This window comes from Bombyx mandarina, chromosome A1 (genome assembly GCF_030267445.1).
Source record: "Bombyx mandarina strain Sakado chromosome A1, ASM3026744v2".
Classification (NCBI taxonomy): domain Eukaryota; kingdom Metazoa; phylum Arthropoda; class Insecta; order Lepidoptera; family Bombycidae; genus Bombyx; species Bombyx mandarina.
The window spans coordinates 9,791,327-9,811,007 of record NC_143234.1 but is presented as its reverse complement, the minus strand read 5'-3'; the positions used below and the strand labels follow the sequence as shown (position 1 = coordinate 9,811,007).

The following is a 19,681-nucleotide window of genomic DNA, read 5'->3' as shown; positions in this document are numbered from 1 at the left end:
CTAAGCAGCAAACTTCGCAATAGAAACCGACCCCGAAGAAGTTTCGTGTCGTGGCATCGGCTGGCAAGTTTACGGCCTCAATATTTTGGGACTCAGAAGGGATATTGTTGATTGATTACCTGGAGCGCGGAACCTCTATTACAGGCCAATATTATGCAGCTTTGATTTCCAAGTTGAGGAATGCCACCAAAGATAAAAGGAGAGGGAAACTTCGAAGGGGCGTGCTGTTTCATCACGACAATGCACCCGCGCACAGGTCGGCATTTGCAATGGCTATCATTCAGCAAGCTGGTATCGAATTGATTGACCACCCCCCCTTATTCACCAGATCTGACGTCTAGCGATTTTTATCTGTTCCCCAAATTGAAAGAATACTTAAGTAAAACAGGTACGAAGACGATAACGAGGTGATGGATGCCGTGGAGAGCTTTTTGCAGGACCAAGACAAAACTTTTTTTTGAAAGGGAAGCCTTAGACATGCGCTGGACTCGGTGTGTAGAGGCTCGGAGACTATGTAGAAAAATAAATTATTAAGTTATCAATAGTCATTATATTCTATCTCATTCGCACTACTTTTTGATCCTCCTAGTATAATAAATAATATTTTAAGAAGATATGGTTAAAATACCTGTCATGTTAAAAATAAGTCTTTTTAGAATCGTAAAAAAAGAAATATGTTTGCATTTTCATGAAAACCTTTTTATTTCTAATTTCGTACGAGCATCGTAATTATTTGCTTTTAAGTGTGTGAAAATATATTACTGCCTCACATATCGTGAACACTATTGTGTGACTACAGCTACCTTCGTTATCCGGAAGGGTTCTCTCTCATCTGGTTATCTTGCAAAATACGTAAAGGTAGCGGAACGAGGGAGGGAGAGCTCATCCCTCTCTGCACCTATCCGTAGCCGCTGAGCATTAGGCCAAAGAAGGGCTCTTGCCGCGTGGTGGTGGCGTCGTGAGTCTGGCTGTAGTGTTGACCGCGGGAACCCCCTACTCTGACTGAGTTCTGACCCTGACCGGAGATTGGGCGTTCGGTGAGAGAGTGCATTTGGTGAGTAGGGCCCGCCTGCGGTCTGTCCCCAACATCTCCAGACCATCAAGACCTCGTTTGCTCCTTAAGCATGGAAACCTCATGTATGAAGTTGGGCCCCCTGCACGGAAAAAAACGTAGTTGATGGACCAGTTTTTGGTCTTCTAAACGAACGTAGTAGATCGTATTCGCGTGTGCAGATATAGCATCGACTCGGGCCGTCGCGGTAAGGACAAATGGAGCAAAGGCCGAGGGAAGTGGTGAGGTAAGAGCCTTACCTGGATGCATTAGTTTTGTAAGCACGAGTTGGGTCGGGCCTGTGTCTTCTATTATTTTTGTAACGTGCAATACTGGCTCTAATAATTACAGCAACATAAAACGACAGTGATTTATCTAAACCAGCGCATGTGCGGTGACTGCTATACTTTTATCTCCCCGAGACGCGTCGTTCGTCGTGCTATATTATTATTAAAAAAAAGACAAGCTATATTTATTATTAAACGAGGACGCAACCATTCACCTCCTTCCAGATCATTTGTTTAAATTGTACGTTAATAATTTGAGGGGGCTGCACTTCGAAAAAAACTACCAGCGCCATCTAGTTAATATTTTTAAACTTGGATTCGATCCTTTTTTTTTATGACTGAAGGATTACTGGTGGCCCGGAGGCCTTTCCAGTTTCACCAGGACAGGTGGGCGAGCAAAGGCTCACCCAGGAGGGGTGGGATTTGCTAACAGCTACCCGAGCGCCTCCGAAGAAGACCTAACAGCTCAAGAGTAGCTGCTTCGCGAATGAATCTACTACCGGATCGGAATCGCGACCCGCTGAGAAGATCCGGCGAGAAACTCAGCGAGCTGATTCATGGGTTAGGTTGCACGGCGAACTCTTTGTCGAGTTCGACGAGTACGGTTACCGAGGTCCCTAAGCCTTCTCCTAGTGTTAGAGCTGAAGGCGTCTAATGCAAAGGTTATTGGATCTGATGGATCCGTAAGGACGTGTCTAGGGCGTCGACGGTGACTGGCTCCTGCGTGATCAGGATTCGGGGAGTAGTCAGCGGCGGCAACGATAAGGCGATTATCATGACGCATAGCCTTATCGAAGTACCGTTCCGACGCTGACTTCATGTATTTATGGATAGATTCGAGGCCCAGGTCGTCGTGTAGATTCGATCCTATTAGCGGATTGTATTATATAATGTATCGTATCTCGTATCCAAGCGTTTCTGCAACCGATCGTGCGTACTTAGAACTAGAGTCGTCTCGCATTCGAGACGAGTGCACTGGTCATCTCACCCATTAGGCTATTTTTTTATTTTTTTTTATTTGCTTAGATGGGTGGACGAGCTCACAGCCCACCTGGTGTTAAGTGGTTACTGGAGCCCATAGACATCTACAACGTAAATGCGCCACCCACCCTGAGATATAAGTTCTAACGTCTCAAGTATAGTTACAACAGCTGCCCCACCCTTCAAACCGAAACGCATTAATGCTTCACGGCAGAAATAGGCAGGGCGGTGGTACCTACCCGCGCAGACTCACAAGAAGTCCTACCACCAGTATTCACAAGAAGTCCTACCACCAGTAATTTATTTAAGCTATTGCCGCTTCTAGAAATACACGTCTCGCCCTGTGGACAAACAAGACTGGTGGTGCATGTTAGCATTATTTAAACAGATGCTGTTCAAGCTCTCGACTGAATTGAACCATTATAATATAAGCTGGTATAAGCCAAACAACAATTATCCTTTTGTCTTTTTTATCACAGAGCGTTTATGTCGCGACTCGGTTCACGTTGTTTCGGAACTTATATCATAATTCATATTTTATTTAATTTAACTGAAAGGATTGTAGTTAAGTTCATATGCTGCGCGAGTGAAAGTGATTAGTATATCGCGCTAGTCACGTAAGGACAACACATAAGCAAACATCCAATGCTTACGTCATTATTCAGTTTGGTAGTACGTGCTACGAGATGAGGGTCACACCTTTTGTGAAGCAGGTATTCAACTATTACTATTAATAATTTCTGGAAGGCAGTATAAGGCTGGTTAATGTCGACGTTGTGTGCTGATTGCAGCGAACCTTAGATAGACCTTTGCCCAGCAGGGAGCGTCTTTAATAATGACATAATATACAGCAATAGATTAATAATCTATCTATCTATATCTATATATATAAAAATGAAACCCGTTTTCCGTTGTCACGACATAACATGAAAACGGCTTGACCGATTTGGCTTATTTTTTTTTTTTGTATTTTTCTAATACTCTGTACAAGGTTCTTACGGAAACAAATATTAAGAAAATCTCTCAGAAATATTGAAAAATATACATTTAATTTTGCATCTTTGTTTGTGAACTATTCCACGCGGACGAAGTCGTGGGCAAAAGCTAGTATTATATAAAAATGAATTGCTGTTCGTTAGTCTCGCTAAAACTCATGTTGCTCTAAGTTTTGGCAAAGTTTTTATAGTTTTATATATAGTTTTATAGGCGCCCACCACACGCTTTGAGGTTGTTAAGAGAGTGTTAACTATGAATGTGGAAGGATTTAAAGGAAGAGGTAGACCTAAGAAGAAATGGATGGATTGTGTGAAAGACGATATGGGTAGGAGGGGAGTGAGCGAAGAAATGGTATATGATAGAAGAGTATGGAAGGAGAAAACATGTTGCGCCGACCCCAGGTGACTGGGAGAAGGGCAGGATAATGAGTCTCGCTAAAACTCGAGAACGGCTGGACCGATTTGGCAAATTTTGGTCTTGAATTATTTGTGGAAGTCCAAAGAAGGTTTAAAAGGTAGATAAATATGAAAATGCTCGGAATGAAATAAAAATAACAATTTTGTTTTCCCTTTGATGTGTCCCTCGTCGTCGGACGGATTCCTTTTGTTTGTTTTAAGTTTATTTTACATAAAAGTTTAGGTCTTTTATTTATCGACTAATGCTACGAAGTCTGGCGGGTCAGCTAGTAAAAATATTTTTAACTATCACAGGTATCTATTACTGGTGGTAGGACCTCTTGTGAGTCCGCACGGGTAGGTACCACCGCCCCGCCTATTTTTGCCGTGAAGCAATAATGCGTTTCGGTTTGAAGGGTGGGGCAGCCGTTGTAACTATACTGAGATCTTAGAACTTATATCTTAAGGTGTGTGGCGCATTTACACTGTAGATGTCTATGGGCTCCAGTAAAAACTTAACACCAGGTGGGCTGTGAGCTCGTCCACACATCTAAGCAATAAAAAAAAAAAGTTTAGGTTGCTTTTTAGGATATTATCAAAATAACCCTTCTACTCATAGCTGTTCATAAAATATTTTTAACTACTGATACCATTTTTTTTTTTTCGGGTAGAGGGCCGAACCTCCTACGAGGTCCCCGCGCAAAAGGGGCACGCGGGGTATGTGAGACTCAACGATCTGCATGGTGTTGTGAGCAGACCGCGGGCCCAAGGCTTTTAGGACCCACCCACTAAACGACTCCCCTGCACTTTTACACCCGACGTCCGATCCCCTCCGAGGTCAGAACCCGGATTAGGTAGGGGGGCTACCGCGGTCAACACTACAACCAGACGGCGCGGCTCACCCCAAGGACGCCCGGCCGACGGAGCCTTCGAGGCGAATCGAAGGCTCTGAAACGTCGGCCGTCTCGGTACGGCAGCCCGTCGGGCCGCCCAGACGGTGCCGCTGGTGTCCCGGAATACCCCGCTGGACCAGAACCAGCCTACCGGGTCGGGACGCGATACACCGTCGACCGGTCGCTCTATTCACTCCACGGCAGCGCGCTAGAGTGCTGGTAGCGCGCCGCGCAGCCTCACCCCCTCAGGTCGCCCCTTGACCTTCACCGGGGGAGGCCGCTACCTACAGGGAACTACTGATACCATGCACCCCACGCTTTTTTTACAATAAAAAATTTTTTTACACTATTTTTAATTCAAATTTATTAAAATTTATTTTCAATTTTTTAGTTGGATTTTCTATAAAAGCGTATTTTGTTAGTTTTTTTAAACTATTATTTATTTTTCATTTTTTAGTTAAATTTCAATTTTTTCAAAATATTTTTTTTTCAATATTTTTTTCAAAATTGTTTTGTCATGGGTCCCTAATAAGTATACCAAATTTCGAGTTTATCCGACGTTTTGAAGGGGGTCAAAATCATGTTAAAAGATTCCGTTACGTACTAACATACATACGTCTGAAGCTAATAAAAGCGCATTAAAAGCGTGCTCATAGACATCAGGATTCGAATGCCGCCACCCACCTTGAGAAATAAGGTCTGAACTATACAACGACCGCTCCGTTCTCCAAAGCAGAGCTGCTGAATCAGACTTAGTGGTACTTACTCGTGAGAAGTTACAATACGCTCTACTACAAGTAACGCAATTTAAAATGAATTGTGTCCTCAGTGCGAATTTTTTAACGTTTTCGATATTGTAAAAGTTAGCTCATATTTGTATGGAATGGGATCGTTTGCCTACGTTTGCCGCTAGGCGCGCTGTTCCAACTGCATACAAAACTGGGTTAACTTTTACGCTAACGAGAACGTTAAAAAACTCGCACTAAGCACACTGTAGCTTAATCATTTGCCATTTTGTTTGTTTTGTCCAGTGCTTTGCGGTATCGAGTGTCGTCCTGAACATGATGTCGTATGGCCTTGTGGCCGGATTCAACGCTTCCCTGTTCTCTGAACTCAGGAGGACCCGAGAGATACCTCTGGACATACATTCAGAGTCTTGGTTGGGTAATAAAATCTTTTATAATACCAAATTATTTTACGATACTTCACTAAAATATTTTATATTGCCTACTTAATGGTAGGCAGCGGCTTGGCTTTGCCCCTGGCATTGCTGACGTCCATGAGTGACGGTGACCACTTACCATCAGGTGGGCCATATGCTCGTCTGCCTACAAAGACAATAAAAAAAATATATTCTCGAATCACATAATTAAGACAAGGCTTCTACGAATTCCCGTTTCATTCTTGTTCGGAGTCAATCTTGTTACAGTTCTATTGTATACCAAAGTAAGTCATATAACACAATGGTAGGACGACAAACATTATATGATAAGAAAAATGTGAAGAGCAGCACTTATACAATACCCATAATCTTTTAAGCAAATAAAGATAGGATTTTTCTTGCGTCGATAATCCTCATTACTGATGGTCCTGGCCTTCCTCGGCGCCCCGATGTTTGGCAAGAGCCAGCCGTTGCCATTAGCTATCTTCTCGAAGTGAGCGCGGAAGTTCCGACGACCGTCCAATTCGAGGCCAAGGTACCGCAACCTGGTCACCCCGACCTCGATGTGGACGCCTCTAATCCCTAGACGGGTCCCGGGCGGCGGCTCTCTCACGGCTCTGTGAAACACCAGAACCTGGGGTTTCTCAAGCGCCACCTCAAGGCCTAACGCTTGGATCGTATTAACGACGAATGCCACCCCAGCGCAGGCAAGACGGGCAGACTTACGGTAGTTTTTCCCACCGGCCGGAGAGGGCTGTGAAGGGCCCTTCGTAGGACCCAATCGTATTTGATATTCCACAGGAGATTGATATGGACCGACCCCTGTGGAACACCGCGCTCGACCGGAAATTAGAGTACCGCACAACCGTGTCCGGTATACACGACAGTCCTGCCTGGAGATCTAATCCTACTAAACAAAGCAAAGTGTTGAAAGCGTTGGTGATGTTCAGGGACAGCACACCTTGCCCCAAGCAACATGGAGGTCCTGGTCCTGGGATACTTTCTCTTCACAATTATCTAGATAAATTATTTTCTTATTTGACCAGGGGTGAGGTCCCCTGTGTAAAGCTCTCGGGACTGGGCTCCCTCCAGCTATTCATGCCTTTGCCGGGTAATGAAGCTTGGGACTCGGGTATTTTTATAGAGGCTTGCGTCCTTGCAACCCCGTGCCTTGCGGCAACGGGAACCGTTCTCTACTTAGTGGGGATTACGAATTGGCTGGCAGCCTACCGAATGCAGAGGGAAACTCGGCAGACCACCGCTCTACGCTCGAAATTTGCAACCAAGACATCGTTCAATTACCACTGATCGATGAACCAAGGGGACACGCCGGTGAATCGGTACCCCCCATATCTGAGGGACGTTCCCCTGTATTCTAATCATAAGGCCATAGCCACCAGCGGCCGCAGTTGTAGAAATTGCAACGCCGGCTTACACTCGCGATAACTGCGTACAGAGTGTCATTGCTCACGACACTTCGGCGAACCGATGTGGTCGGGAGCTGTGCTCTCCAGAAGGAGCATTCTTCACTTAGTGACGAGTATGAAGAGCACGGTCCTCCCTCTCCTCCCACTGTTGGCTGGGTCCGCGTCATCTGACTTCTTTCATTGCAAAGTTGCAAAGCCTAACTAAGCTACCCTAATCCTTAACATAAGCCTTAATATAACCCTAAACATTGATCTAAAACTTTATCTAGGACTTAATCCTAAGAATCCTTGCAATGATAAAGATCGGACGATAGCTCTGGGAATGTCGCCCAGAGGCTCCTGTAATCCACCACCTAAGGACCCGCCTGGTAGGAGTCCATTCTCTCTATCATGATAGCATCAAAGAACGACACAAATCGGAACCCTTTCACTGAAATATTTATATAAATATTATTTCAACCATAATTAACAAATGCATTATTTATGGATGTGATTGATTACAGTCAATATTTTATTATAAAGCACCTTTTATTGTTTCAGCATCTTTGATCGGATTAACGTTTTTAGTGGGCTCTGTGATTAGTTCACTAGTGATGGAAACCATTGGACGGAGACCAGCTATTCTAGCGAGTTCAGTTCTTATGATTTGCGGGTGGATATTGCTCAGTCTAGCTTCATCCTTTCCTGTCTTGTTAACGGCGAAAATTTGTCATGGAATATCCTTTGGATTAGGTACTATAGGAGGTATTCTAATAGCAGAATACAGCAGCCCCAGATATAGGGGATCTTTTACAGCAACTGTACCAACTGCTATATTATTCGGTATATTAATAGCACATGCTCTTGGAATGTTTTATAGTTGGCAAGGATTATCTAGAATCCTACTCTTTTTCTCTTTACCTGGTTTAATTGCAGCTATATTTTCGCCAGAATCACCGAGCTTTCTGGTAACTAAGGGACGTTACGATGAATGCAGGAAGGTTTTCCGCTGGTTGAGAGGAACAGCTGAGGAGGACGAACTCGAAACAATGATTAAAACTCATATGGTACTTAAAGCAAATAAGCAAAGGCAAAGAATTAAAGTATTAACATTAATCAAGAACAAAGCGACATGCCTCGTGACAGCTTTTAAAAAGAGAGAAATTCGTATTCCAATAATTATTTCGATGCACTTGATGGCTATAAATCAGTTCTGCGGGTCTGTGGTTAACGACATGTATGCTCTAGACGTCCACACCGCGTTGTACGGAACTAATGTCTACATGTTCAAAGTAATGACGTCACTAGATGTGCTAAGACTCATTGCGGCTCTGTCAGCAGTTTATATAACAAAAAAATTAGGGCGGCGTTCCATGCTGCTAATATTTGTGTCCTTGAATGTATTCGTCAATCTGTGCCTAGCTGGACACATTTTTGCAAGACAACGTGATCTTCTATCTGCTTCACATATGGTAATAGGTGTCATTCTGCATCATTTTCAGTGCTTCATTATGGGGACTGGATCTTTACCGTTGTTATTTATAATTAATGGCGAAATATTTCCTTTAGAAAGTAGGGCTTTGTGTGGAATGATTTCTAGTATATTCTGCTCTATTTTCATGTTTGTGAACATCAAATCAGCTCCGTATCTGTTCTCGTTGCTCGGCGTTGACGGGACGTTATGTTTTTATGCTTTGATTCTTGCTTATAGTCTAGTTGTCACTCGTATTTATTTACCGGAGACTAAAGACAAAACTCTTCAGGAAGTCGAAGATGAAATTAGGGGATTTGCTCTCCTCAGTCACGAAGAAGCGTTTGAGTTGAAGAGTGATAAAGCGGATGGGGAAGATTAAGAATTTTAAAACAATGTGTTTCAGAAAAGCAGGATAAAAGTCTTTTATGCCAATTGTCAGAAATTAGATTTTGTTAGATTTTCTACATTTAAGCTGACGCAATATGTACGGGCTCAGCATCCGATCCATTCCTTAAATATTGACTGCTTATCGGTGTCTGGTAGAAGTGACGGACTTAACTCCCCTATCCTTAAGTTCGGAGTTCTAAGCTTTTGGGAGAGTTACGAAATTAAATTTTACAAAATTTCAGACTACACTTTCAAACATAAAATAATATGCCAAATAAAAACAATTCGTGTATAAATGCAAAGAGTCAAGAATGATTACAATTTTCATTTGAACTATAGAATTTTCACTGCTTTATCTGGCAGTGAAAATTTTCTTCAATGTGATGAATAATAAAATTTTCAGATCTGTAAGATCGCCCTCTTTCAAGTTCGCCATTTCGGTGGTTTCCTTTTCATCACGTAGACCAAGTAGAGGTAACTTGGCTATGTGTAGCTTGGTGTATTCTAAATTTTCTGTATCATCTTGATGTATTTTTAATATTAACTCTAGGGTATTAATTTGACTATAGGTATCCAGAATTAGTATATAGGGGTCTTGAATTTTCTGGTGGGATATCTCGTCCATACGAGGAGGGTTTGGAGTATTTCTTCGTTTTGCTTATAGATAATCCAATGTTAGGGCTTAAGTTTTATCTTCTCTATAATTGCTAGAAGTAGGAGGGAAGATTTTACGTTCTCTACGACATCATTAGGTCAGTTGTACAGAGGTCTTATATATAATATGTTGTAGCGTGTAGGTTGTAGTATGTTGTAATATAACGTGGAGAGCTAAATTCATCCATCACCCAGCATGGCTAAGTCGATCGTCTGATCTTAGGCTCTTCAGCTAAAGGTTAAAGTTAATTTGGTTTGATTATTACGGTTGAGTTTCGATATAATGCAGATAAGGATATCAATTTAAAATAGATGTAAGATTATTTTTCAATTAGAGATACCTACTCGTATTTCTAAGAAGTCAGTCATTTGATTTTCTTTAAAATAGGCTTTTAATGTTATCGTTTGCTCTAACTTTACTAAGTGTTTTAAATTAGATGTAAAAACAAAATTTCCTAATTTATTATCCTCGAGTGAACTTAGAAGTTTGCTAGATATTATACAATAATTAATTGGTGTTACTAATCTACTTAATGAAAACTAGTCGTCTCTATTTAATTAAATCTAACATGAAATGCCTGTAAAAATGTGAAGATTTCGATAGTATGCAGATATTATGATGAAATACAAAATATTCGATTTGTTAACTTTGTGTGAAATATGCTAGTAATATTGAAATGTCTATAATTAATTGATTAGGATGAGAGGTTTCTATTCAACGTAAGCGTTGAGTTCCACATAATTTGTATCAATATCGTTTCTTTTCTGTTATTAGGCTATTGTTAATTTGTTCTGATTTTATTTTCCTAAATAATTTACCAAATAATTCTTAATGGCCAATGGTCATGGTAATCCGGCCTTTCGGTAACGATTTTAATCCATTTTTCGATTGGATTTTGGATTGATTGGACCTCGTTTAACTCTATAGAAAGGGTAATTTGTTAGTTTGCTAAAAATTACGTAATTTATGTAATTGTTCTCTGTGTGCAATCTATAATTTTTTTAGTTAAGTAACATTTTTAGTAAAAAAATTAAACTAGATAATCCATTTAATTCTGAGAATTGTTTGTAATAAGCTTTAAATTGATATGACACAGTAATCATTCTTGCGATATTTTATTTACCCGTTTCACGGCCTAATTCCAAGATTTTTATTTAATTCCTGATGTTGATTGGACTTATATGAGGTATCCGCGCCTAGGGGAATTTTAAGGGCCAGGTTGCACCATCCTGATTGCTGTCAGGAGGTGCTTGTGAAGTCTGTTTAACATTCTTTATTGGAACTTTTGTACTCTGGTTTTTATTTTATTTGAAATCGTGTTGCTATTAATACTATCAGAAATCTTTGCCTTTTTTATTTAAAAATTTTTTTAATTAATCTTATTCGTATTTAAGCGAATTATGTTAAAAATATGTTGTTTTGTAAATAACAATAAGTATACATAAATTAAATGGCAATGAGTATATTTTTTGTTTTATTTTATGTTATTTAATATGTTGATTGATAATGAGGTTGGTGAGAGAGTGTTAACTATGAATGTGGAGGGCTATAGAGGAAGAGGTAGACCTGTGAAGAAATGGATGGATTGAGTGAAAGACAATTACGTTTAAGAGGTTAGTGAGCGAAGAAATGGTATATGAGTGTGGACTGAGAAAACATGTTACGCCGACCCCAGGTGACTGGGAGAAGGGCAGGAATATGATGATTAATATGTGTAAAGGAAAACTTTTGTATTTATTTAGTATTTAAAACTTTTTAATTTTATAACAGATTTTTCTTAGACGCATTTGCTTGCCTGTCTGTCATTCAGTTTTGCATAGTTGAATTTTATTAATATTACTGTTTCAAATATTAATCTTAAAAGAGATTAAGGGTTTTAAATATGTTGTTGTTACGAAGGGACAACTTACTTCGCTTGCAGATGATGAGGTTGAGTCAATCGAGTAGGAATGGGGCTCGGTCCACGCACTGACTTGATGTGGGGACCGAATGTCATCCGTCAAGGACGTCTCCTAGGTATTTGGCTTTGGAAGCCCGCGGTATGGGCTGGCTAAAGATTTTTATGGTGCAAATGGAGTTACCGCGCCTAATTGTCGACGAGATGCTAACAATGGGATCGGAAGGGTGGCCTTTTTTGAAGAGCACGGCTGTGCTTTTCATAGGGTTCGAGCATCCTTTTACGCATTTAGTTTTCTCAAAGACTTTTACAGGCTTCTTTCTATATCTATAATTCTAATTTTAATGACAACGACCGTTATCATTTGAAAAGGCGGCTTTACATCAGTTATTATTATTAATATTTGAACAGATGTTGTAATCAATTTCTTTATTGTTTTTATTCTTGATATTTATTGTTTGGATGCATTCGAAGCAAAACCATCAACATTTAGCTGCGACCTGCATCTTTGTTCACATTTTTCACAGGTCACGTCTACCATTAGTATTGATTTATAATTTAAAATGTTCCTTTAAAACGTTCAAATCATATTACCGTTTTAAGTTAATAATTTTTTATTTTTTTTTATTTTTATTGCTTAGATGGTTGGACAAGCTCATACACCACCTGGTGTCAAGTGGTTACTGGAGCCCATAGACATCCACAACGTAAATGCGCCACCCACCTTGAGATATAAGTCCTAAGGTCTCACGTATAGTTACAACGGCCTCTCCACCCTTCAAACCGAAACGCATTACTGCTTCACGATAGAAATAGGCAGGGTGGTGGTACCTAGCCGCGCGGACTTACAAGAGGTACCACCAGTAATTACGCAAATTATAATTTTGCGGGTTTCATTTTTATTACACGACTAGCGACCCGCCCTCGCTTCGCTTCGGAAACATTAAAACACACATGAAACCAAAAAAAAAAATAAAAAAAAATAAAAAAAAGTAGACTATATTCATCAGGGACAATGTCGGCTTCTAATGGAAAAAGAATTTTTCAAATCGGTCCAGTAGTTTCGGAGCCTATTCGAAACAAACAAACAAACAAATCTTTCCTCTTTATAATATTAGTATAGATGTTATTCCTTCACCGTGGAAGTCAATCGTGAACATTTGTTGAGTACGTATTTCATTAGAAAAATTGGTACCCGCCTGAGATTCGAACACCGGTTCATCGATCAACACGAATGCACCGGACGTCTTATCCGTTAGGCCACGACGACTTCTGTGACCATGTGAATTTGTGCCGTCTGATTGATTCTGTGCTAATCGTCTATAGAAGTTTCTATATTTCAATGAACGTCGGACACTTAAAGTATTTTTTTTCCCTACCTAAGCTCTCAAGGCTATTTCAGCATAACCTTAACTAGTAGGTGAGCTCACGGGGCTCAAACCGGAGTGATGCTAACACTGACCCTAGCAAAAGCAGTGCTTCGCAAAATCTACCACCGGATCAGGAACGCGACCCACTGAGAAGATCCGGCGAGAAACTCAGAAAAATCTATATCTTATTTATAGGTTTCACTTCTACCGTGTGTGACTTGCACACACACTGACACACACTTTTTTTAATACATGCCTTTTCCGGTAGTAAAGCGTACTCTAAGCCCGCGCTACTAGGTACCACCGTTCTGCACATTTCTACCATGATGCAGTTATGCTTTCCAGTTTGAATATCAAATCTGCAGCTATAAAATACTATTGATACGATGGATACCTTTTGAAGTCGTCGTGGCCTAAAGAATAAGACGTCCGGTGCATTCGTATCTAGCGATGCAACGGTGTTCGAATCCCACAGGCGGGTACCAATTTTTCTAATGAAATACGTACTTAGCAAATGTTCACGATTTACATCCACGGCGAGAGAATAACATCGCGTAATAAAAATCAAACCCGCAAAATTATAATTTGCGTAATTACTGGTGGTAGGACCTCTTGTGAGTCCGAAGGGGTAGGTACCACCACCTCGCTTATTTCTGCCATGAAGATGGGCTCCAGTAACCACTTAACACCAGGTGGGCTATGAGCTCGTCTACCCATCAAAGCAATAAAAATAATAATTGATAATTCTCTCTCATGTCTCAAGGTGGGGTGTGACAAAGGTGACAATCACGTTGTGACGTCACTGAGTACTTAAACCCAGACGGGCCATGACCTCTTTCAGCCATATAGTGCGGTAAAAATACATACAAATGTTGTTTTCAGTGTTTCGCAGTCAGCGCTGTAACTTTCAACACGGTATCATTGGGGATATTAAATGGATACATTGCTTCGTTGTTATCTGACTTAAGGAAGACTCGGGAGATACCTTTGGACATAGATTCTGAATCTTGGCTAGGTATCGTCATTCTTATTTATTAATATATATTTTAAAAGTATGCGGGTGTCCGTGCTGATATCCTTTATTTAGGTACCAAGCAATTTAAGGGAATGTGTGCTTAACAAGCGCTATCAAACTATTTCAGCGTTAAACGAAAAAAAATCTATATTATTATAATATATAAAAATTAATTGCTGTTCGTTAGTCTCGCTAAAACTCGAGAAGGGCTGGACCGATTTGGCTAATTTTGGTCTTGAATTATTCGTGGAAGTTCAGAGAAGGTTTAAAAGGTGAAAAAATATGAAAATGCTCGGAATTATATAAAAAAAACAATTTTGTTTTTCCTTTAATGTGTCCTCCGTCGGACGGATTCCTTTTGTTTTTTTTTTAAGTTTATTTTATACAAAAGTTTAGGTCCTTTATTTATCAATTGGGGCACTACGAAGTCTGCCGGGTCAGCTAAACTATAAAAAATATCAGCCGCAAGTTTGCATTTACAATAAGGTGTACTGTAGTCCAGATCGGTATCAAGCAAGAGTATTTCTGCAGCAAAACATTCATGGATTCCGTTTTAAAAAAACCCGTTTTAAAAGGCCTAAAAGATAAGACGTCCGGCGTATTTGTAATTAGCGATGCACCGGTGTTCGAATGCCGCAGGCGGGTACCAATTCTAATGAAACACGTACTTAACAATGTTCACGATTGACTTTCACGGTGAAGGAATACCACGGTATAATTAAACGGAAGGCAGCGGCTTGGCTCTACTCCTGGTATTGCTGAAGTCCATGGGCGACGATAGCCATCAGGTGGGCCGTATGCTCGTCTGCCTACAAGGGCAATAAAAAAACTCATATCTCAAGGTGGGTGGCGGCATTGACGTCGTAGATGTCAATGAGCTACAGTAACCACTTAACACCTGGTGGGTTGTGAGCTAGTCCATCCGTATTAGCAATAAAAAACCGTTACAACGATTGAGATGTCAGCCTCATGTCACAAGGTTGGTGACAGCATTCACACTGTAACGTTTGTGGATTTCAGGAATAATCACTCAACAACAATTGGTTCATGAGCACATTCAACAATATCGGTTTTTCTTTAAATCATAAACTGAAAATTCAATCGTTAATGGTAGGGAGCTTACGGAAAAACATCAAGGCAATTTGGTTTATCCATGTGTGTCATTTTAGCATCGGCGGGCGCGGTAACGCTATTAATTGGCACTGTCATCGCTTCACTAACTATGGAAATCGTTGGACGAAAACCCGCTGTCATCTTGAGCTCATTATGCGGGATCTGCGGATGGTTATCGTTCAGTTTGGCTTCATCTTTTCTCGCCTTGTTGATCGGAAGAATATTCCAAGGATTATCCCTTGGAATCGGTGCTAATGCGGATATAATTATAACAGGAGAATACAGCAGTCCTAGACACAGAGGATCTTTTCTGGCAACAATATCTACTACTTACTTACTTGGCGCATTGATTTCACATGTTTTCGGAATTTTTTACGGCTTGCGTTTTTTATCTATAATATTCTTGTTTATTTCCTTACCGGCTCCGATGGTCTGTATATTCTTGCCGGAGTCACCGAGTTTTTTGGTATCTAAAGGACGTTACGACGAATGCAGGAAGGTTTCCTACTGGTTTAGAGGTGCTGATGAAAACGACGAACTAGAGAAGATGATCAAGAGTCACACGATTGCCAAAAAGACTAAGGACGATCATGAACGTCAATTGTCAAAGTTAATTTGGGATAAGATGACGTACGTTGTGACAGTGTTCAGAAAGATAGAGGTTCGTGTTCCAATACTAATTGTGATGCACCTGAGTGCTATATTGCAGTTCTGTGGCACTACGATCTATGACGTATATGCTGTAGACATTCACAGTGCATTCTACGGTACTGACGCTCACACGTTTAAGGTAATTACGTCACTTGATGTCCTGAGACTTGTAGCAGCTCTGTTATCAGTTTACATATTTGGCAGAATGAACAGACGGTCTGTGCTTCTAGCATTCGTTTCCTTGAATATTTTCGTAAATCTATGCGTAAGTTGTTACATCTACACTAGACGACACGGTCTTCTTCCTTTCGATCACATGGCGATAGGAATATTGTTGCTTCATTGTCTTTACTTCGTTGTTGGAGCTGGAATCATGCCTTTAATAGCCACAGTTTTTGGCGAAATATTTCCGTTGACAGACAGGGGCTTCTGTTTGGTAGTGAACAAGATTTTTAGTTCATTATTCATGTTTGGGGACATTAAATCAGCTCCAATACTTAGTATCGTTAATAGGTGTGGAGGGAACGTTTTTTTTGTATGCCTTAATTCTTTTTTATGGTCTAATTGTTGCCTTCGTTATGTTACCGGAGACTAAAGGCAAAACACTCCAAGAGGTCGAAGATGAGATCAGGGGATATAGTATCTACAGCGACAGCGAAGAAACGTTTGCGATGAAGAGTAGCGAAGTGAACAGTGACGAAAATTAACTGTGATAATATTATATTATAAATATTTTTATTGTATAATATAATAATTTATTTTTATCTCCTAGAATAATTATTAACGATTAAACTGTAATGTAGTAACATTATTAATTAAAGAAATAAAATATTTGTTATATTAAATTTGTTTATTTAGTTATTTTGACTGCACAGACACAAAAGAGCACACACATAGGTATATTATTTATCTCCCAATTATCATTTTTATCATTCAATACCGTTACACTTTGTGTTTTTCTATTGATCCGTTAATGTGATTTTAATAGTTAAAAATGATAATAGTTTAAAAAAAAACAAAAAAAACACGATTTTGCAGAAAATCCAACTATAAAAAAAATTGAAAATAATTCACGCAAATGCAACAGTTTCCAGTTTGCTAAGTGAAAAAATGAAGGCACTCAAATGATTTTTTTGTTTTTACTGACGAAAGTATTGAATTGTAATCGGTGCTTGACAAGTACCAACGCCAAATTTTGAGTTATTCCGACGTTTTGAAGAGGGTCAAAATCAGGGTCAAAGATTCCATTACATACATACTAACATACGTATGAAGCAAATAAAAGCGTAGGTATTAAAGAGAATTATTCCTAGTTTCTAATTAATTTTTAATTGAAATAGAACCAGGGCCGCAAAAAAGCGGTGAATTATTTAAAACAAAACAATTGTAAAGCCTGATTGCATTTCGACGCACGTTGTATCTTATACCTTTAAACGAGCAATTCTTGTATATTAATAAATACTAGAGGTCCCGCAGTAGTCGAAATTCGACTATAATTAATTGGAACTGTAAGTTTGTACACTATTATGATTGTATTTTATACTTCTATAATCACAAATTTCGCCAAGGCTACTCTATCAAAAAAATATTAATAAAGACAAACAATATTTAATCTATTCTCAATTTGACCACAGACGTCAAGAACAAAAGTTGGACAATAAATAGTATGCATGCGTGTGTGCGTCAGATACATGGTATGTAGTGTGTGTAATGTTTTCTTTATTGATTTAATGTATCTCTTATGCATTATTTAAAAAAAATATGAGCATTGTGCACTTCTTCTCTATATTCTCTATAAGTGTGGAAAATTTCATACTCCTCTGTCCGAGCAATTCTCGTAAAAAGGGATACAAAGTTTTTGCTTCACGTATTAATGTTTAGATATAATCTGAATCTCGGAAACGGCTCCAACAATTTTCATAAAATTTAGTATACAGGGGATTTTGGGACCGATAAATCGATCTAGCTACGATTTATTTTCAGAAAATGTTGTTTTATTCGTGTTTTCAATAATCAACTTTATCGATAATCAACTTTATGTCTCTTCCCGACATCTATTGGCGAATAATAATACTATTTTTCTTAATTGAGAAAAACTAACTGCTTTAAAGAAACAACAAGATGGCGTTAACAAAAAAAAAACCAGCAAAGCTCGGTCATCATCTAGTTTTCTTTTAAGTCGCTTTCGAAGTTCGTAAGTTTACTTTGTGAATTGGTTTACTTATAATAATACCTAATGATCCAATCAAGCCTTGGGTGTTTTGGAATGTCGGTTAAAATTTACAGAAGTGGATAAATCTCGTTAAATAAACTTTCATGTTTATGGCCGGGGATTCCTCAGGGGATACGGGCGCCGAGAGGAAGAGACCCTTCTGCACTCTTGCCATCCGGGTCCCGCCCGAGATAGACCCCAGGATAGGCAGAAGGGGTGACCGCGGCTAACTCTGCAAGTAATCGCGCGGTATCGAGCCCTCCGTTCGCCTTAAAACATCACAAGTGTGCTTAGTGTGAGCTTTTTAACGTTCTCGATAGCGTAAAAGTTAGCCCAATTTTGTATGCAGTTGGAACAGCGCCCCTAGCGGCAAACGTACGCAAACGATCCCATTCCATACAGATATTATGAGCTAACTTTTACGCTATCGAGATCATTAAAAGGCTCGCACTAAGCACAAAGGTCTCCTAAGAATTATATTATAATTATATTAGTATGTTAGTATGTATCTGTTTATACCTAGTCAGGTCATAAATTCTGTCACATGTTTAATGTAAAATAATTGAAACAAGTTTATTCATTATGTAACCATTCATATACCAAAATGAACTTAACAAAACATAGATTTTTATGACACTAAAGTTTATTCAAAATGACCTCCGTGATTTTGAATACAGGCCTTCAATCTGCGCGGCCAGTCGTCTATCGCAACGAACGAGGTCCATGTCAATATCGGCGGCTGCCTTAATCAAGGATGTCTTGAGTGACTCCAAATTGGGATGAGGCTTTGAGCACGCCTTTTCCTCCAGGTGTTGCCATATCTTGTAATCTAACGGATTCAAATCTGGACTGGAGGAGGGCCAGTCTTCGTGCCGGATGAAGTCGATTTCACGCGCCGCCAGCCAGTCTTGTGTGCTCTTCGCTCTATGAGCTGGCGCCGAATCTTGTTGGAATACCCAGTGCCTGTTATTGAACATGGTATGAGAAACAGGTTCCACAAGGTTCGTCAGGACTGTATTTTGATACACAACTGCATTCGTTCTTACACCTTTCTCACAAAAATGTACCTCTGTTAAGCCCCAATAAGAAACTCCCAACCATACCATGAGCGAGGATGGAAAATGACCTCGTTGGACACGCGGAATACGGTTGCTCGCTTCTTCACTACTGTGTGCGTACACCTTATTATTTTGTTTGTTGTATCTCTCTTCTACGGTAAAAATTTTTACATCCGAAAAAAGAATTTCCCGATATTTTTTTCCCGCGTACCGTTTCAACAAAGCGCGGCATCTCTTCAGTCTCAGGTCCATTAGACGAGCATGCAAACGATGTCCTGTTTTTCTTCGATATACCCGAAGCCCTAAGTCTTCATTTAACACCCTTTTCACCGTGGTTCTGCTTAACCCCATCTGAAGGGCCAACAGTTTCTGCTTACGTTTGGGATTTCTTTGAATTCGCGCCTTCACAGCTTTTATCACTGCTGGAGTCCTAACAGACCGAGGGCGACCACTTCTTGACCTGTCATCTACACTAGAGTCTTCATTGTATCGTTTGATGGTACGATAAACGAATCTTTTGGTTATATTCAAATTTTTCAGTATGTTAAAAATTTTAATTGGCGTGTAAACACAACGATGCAACGCAATAACTGCAACACGGTCTTCTTTAAGCGTCCACTCCATATTTTAAAATGAGTAAAATTCTAAAAGTATACATTTTTATTTTCATGAACAATT

The 19,681-nt window shown here is 39.9% G+C and overlaps 1 protein-coding gene and 1 pseudogene across 1 annotated transcript; both read left to right on the top strand.

The window, feature by feature from the left end:
- The first annotated feature begins 2,787 nt into the window (after positions 1 to 2,787).
- Positions 2,788 to 11,152, top strand: LOC114253474 (facilitated trehalose transporter Tret1). Its single transcript, XM_089739590.1, has 3 exons — positions 2,788 to 3,032; positions 5,635 to 5,767; positions 7,733 to 11,152. The coding sequence occupies exons 1-3, from the start codon at positions 3,006 to 3,008 to the stop codon at positions 9,022 to 9,024; spliced, it is 1,452 nt and encodes a 483-aa protein (XP_089595716.1). The 5' UTR covers positions 2,788 to 3,005; the 3' UTR covers positions 9,025 to 11,152.
- Positions 11,153 to 11,636: 484 nt separating this feature from the next.
- On the top strand, positions 11,637 to 16,440 carry LOC149499514 (facilitated trehalose transporter Tret1-like; annotated as a pseudogene).
- The last annotated feature ends 3,241 nt before the right edge of the window (positions 16,441 to 19,681 follow it).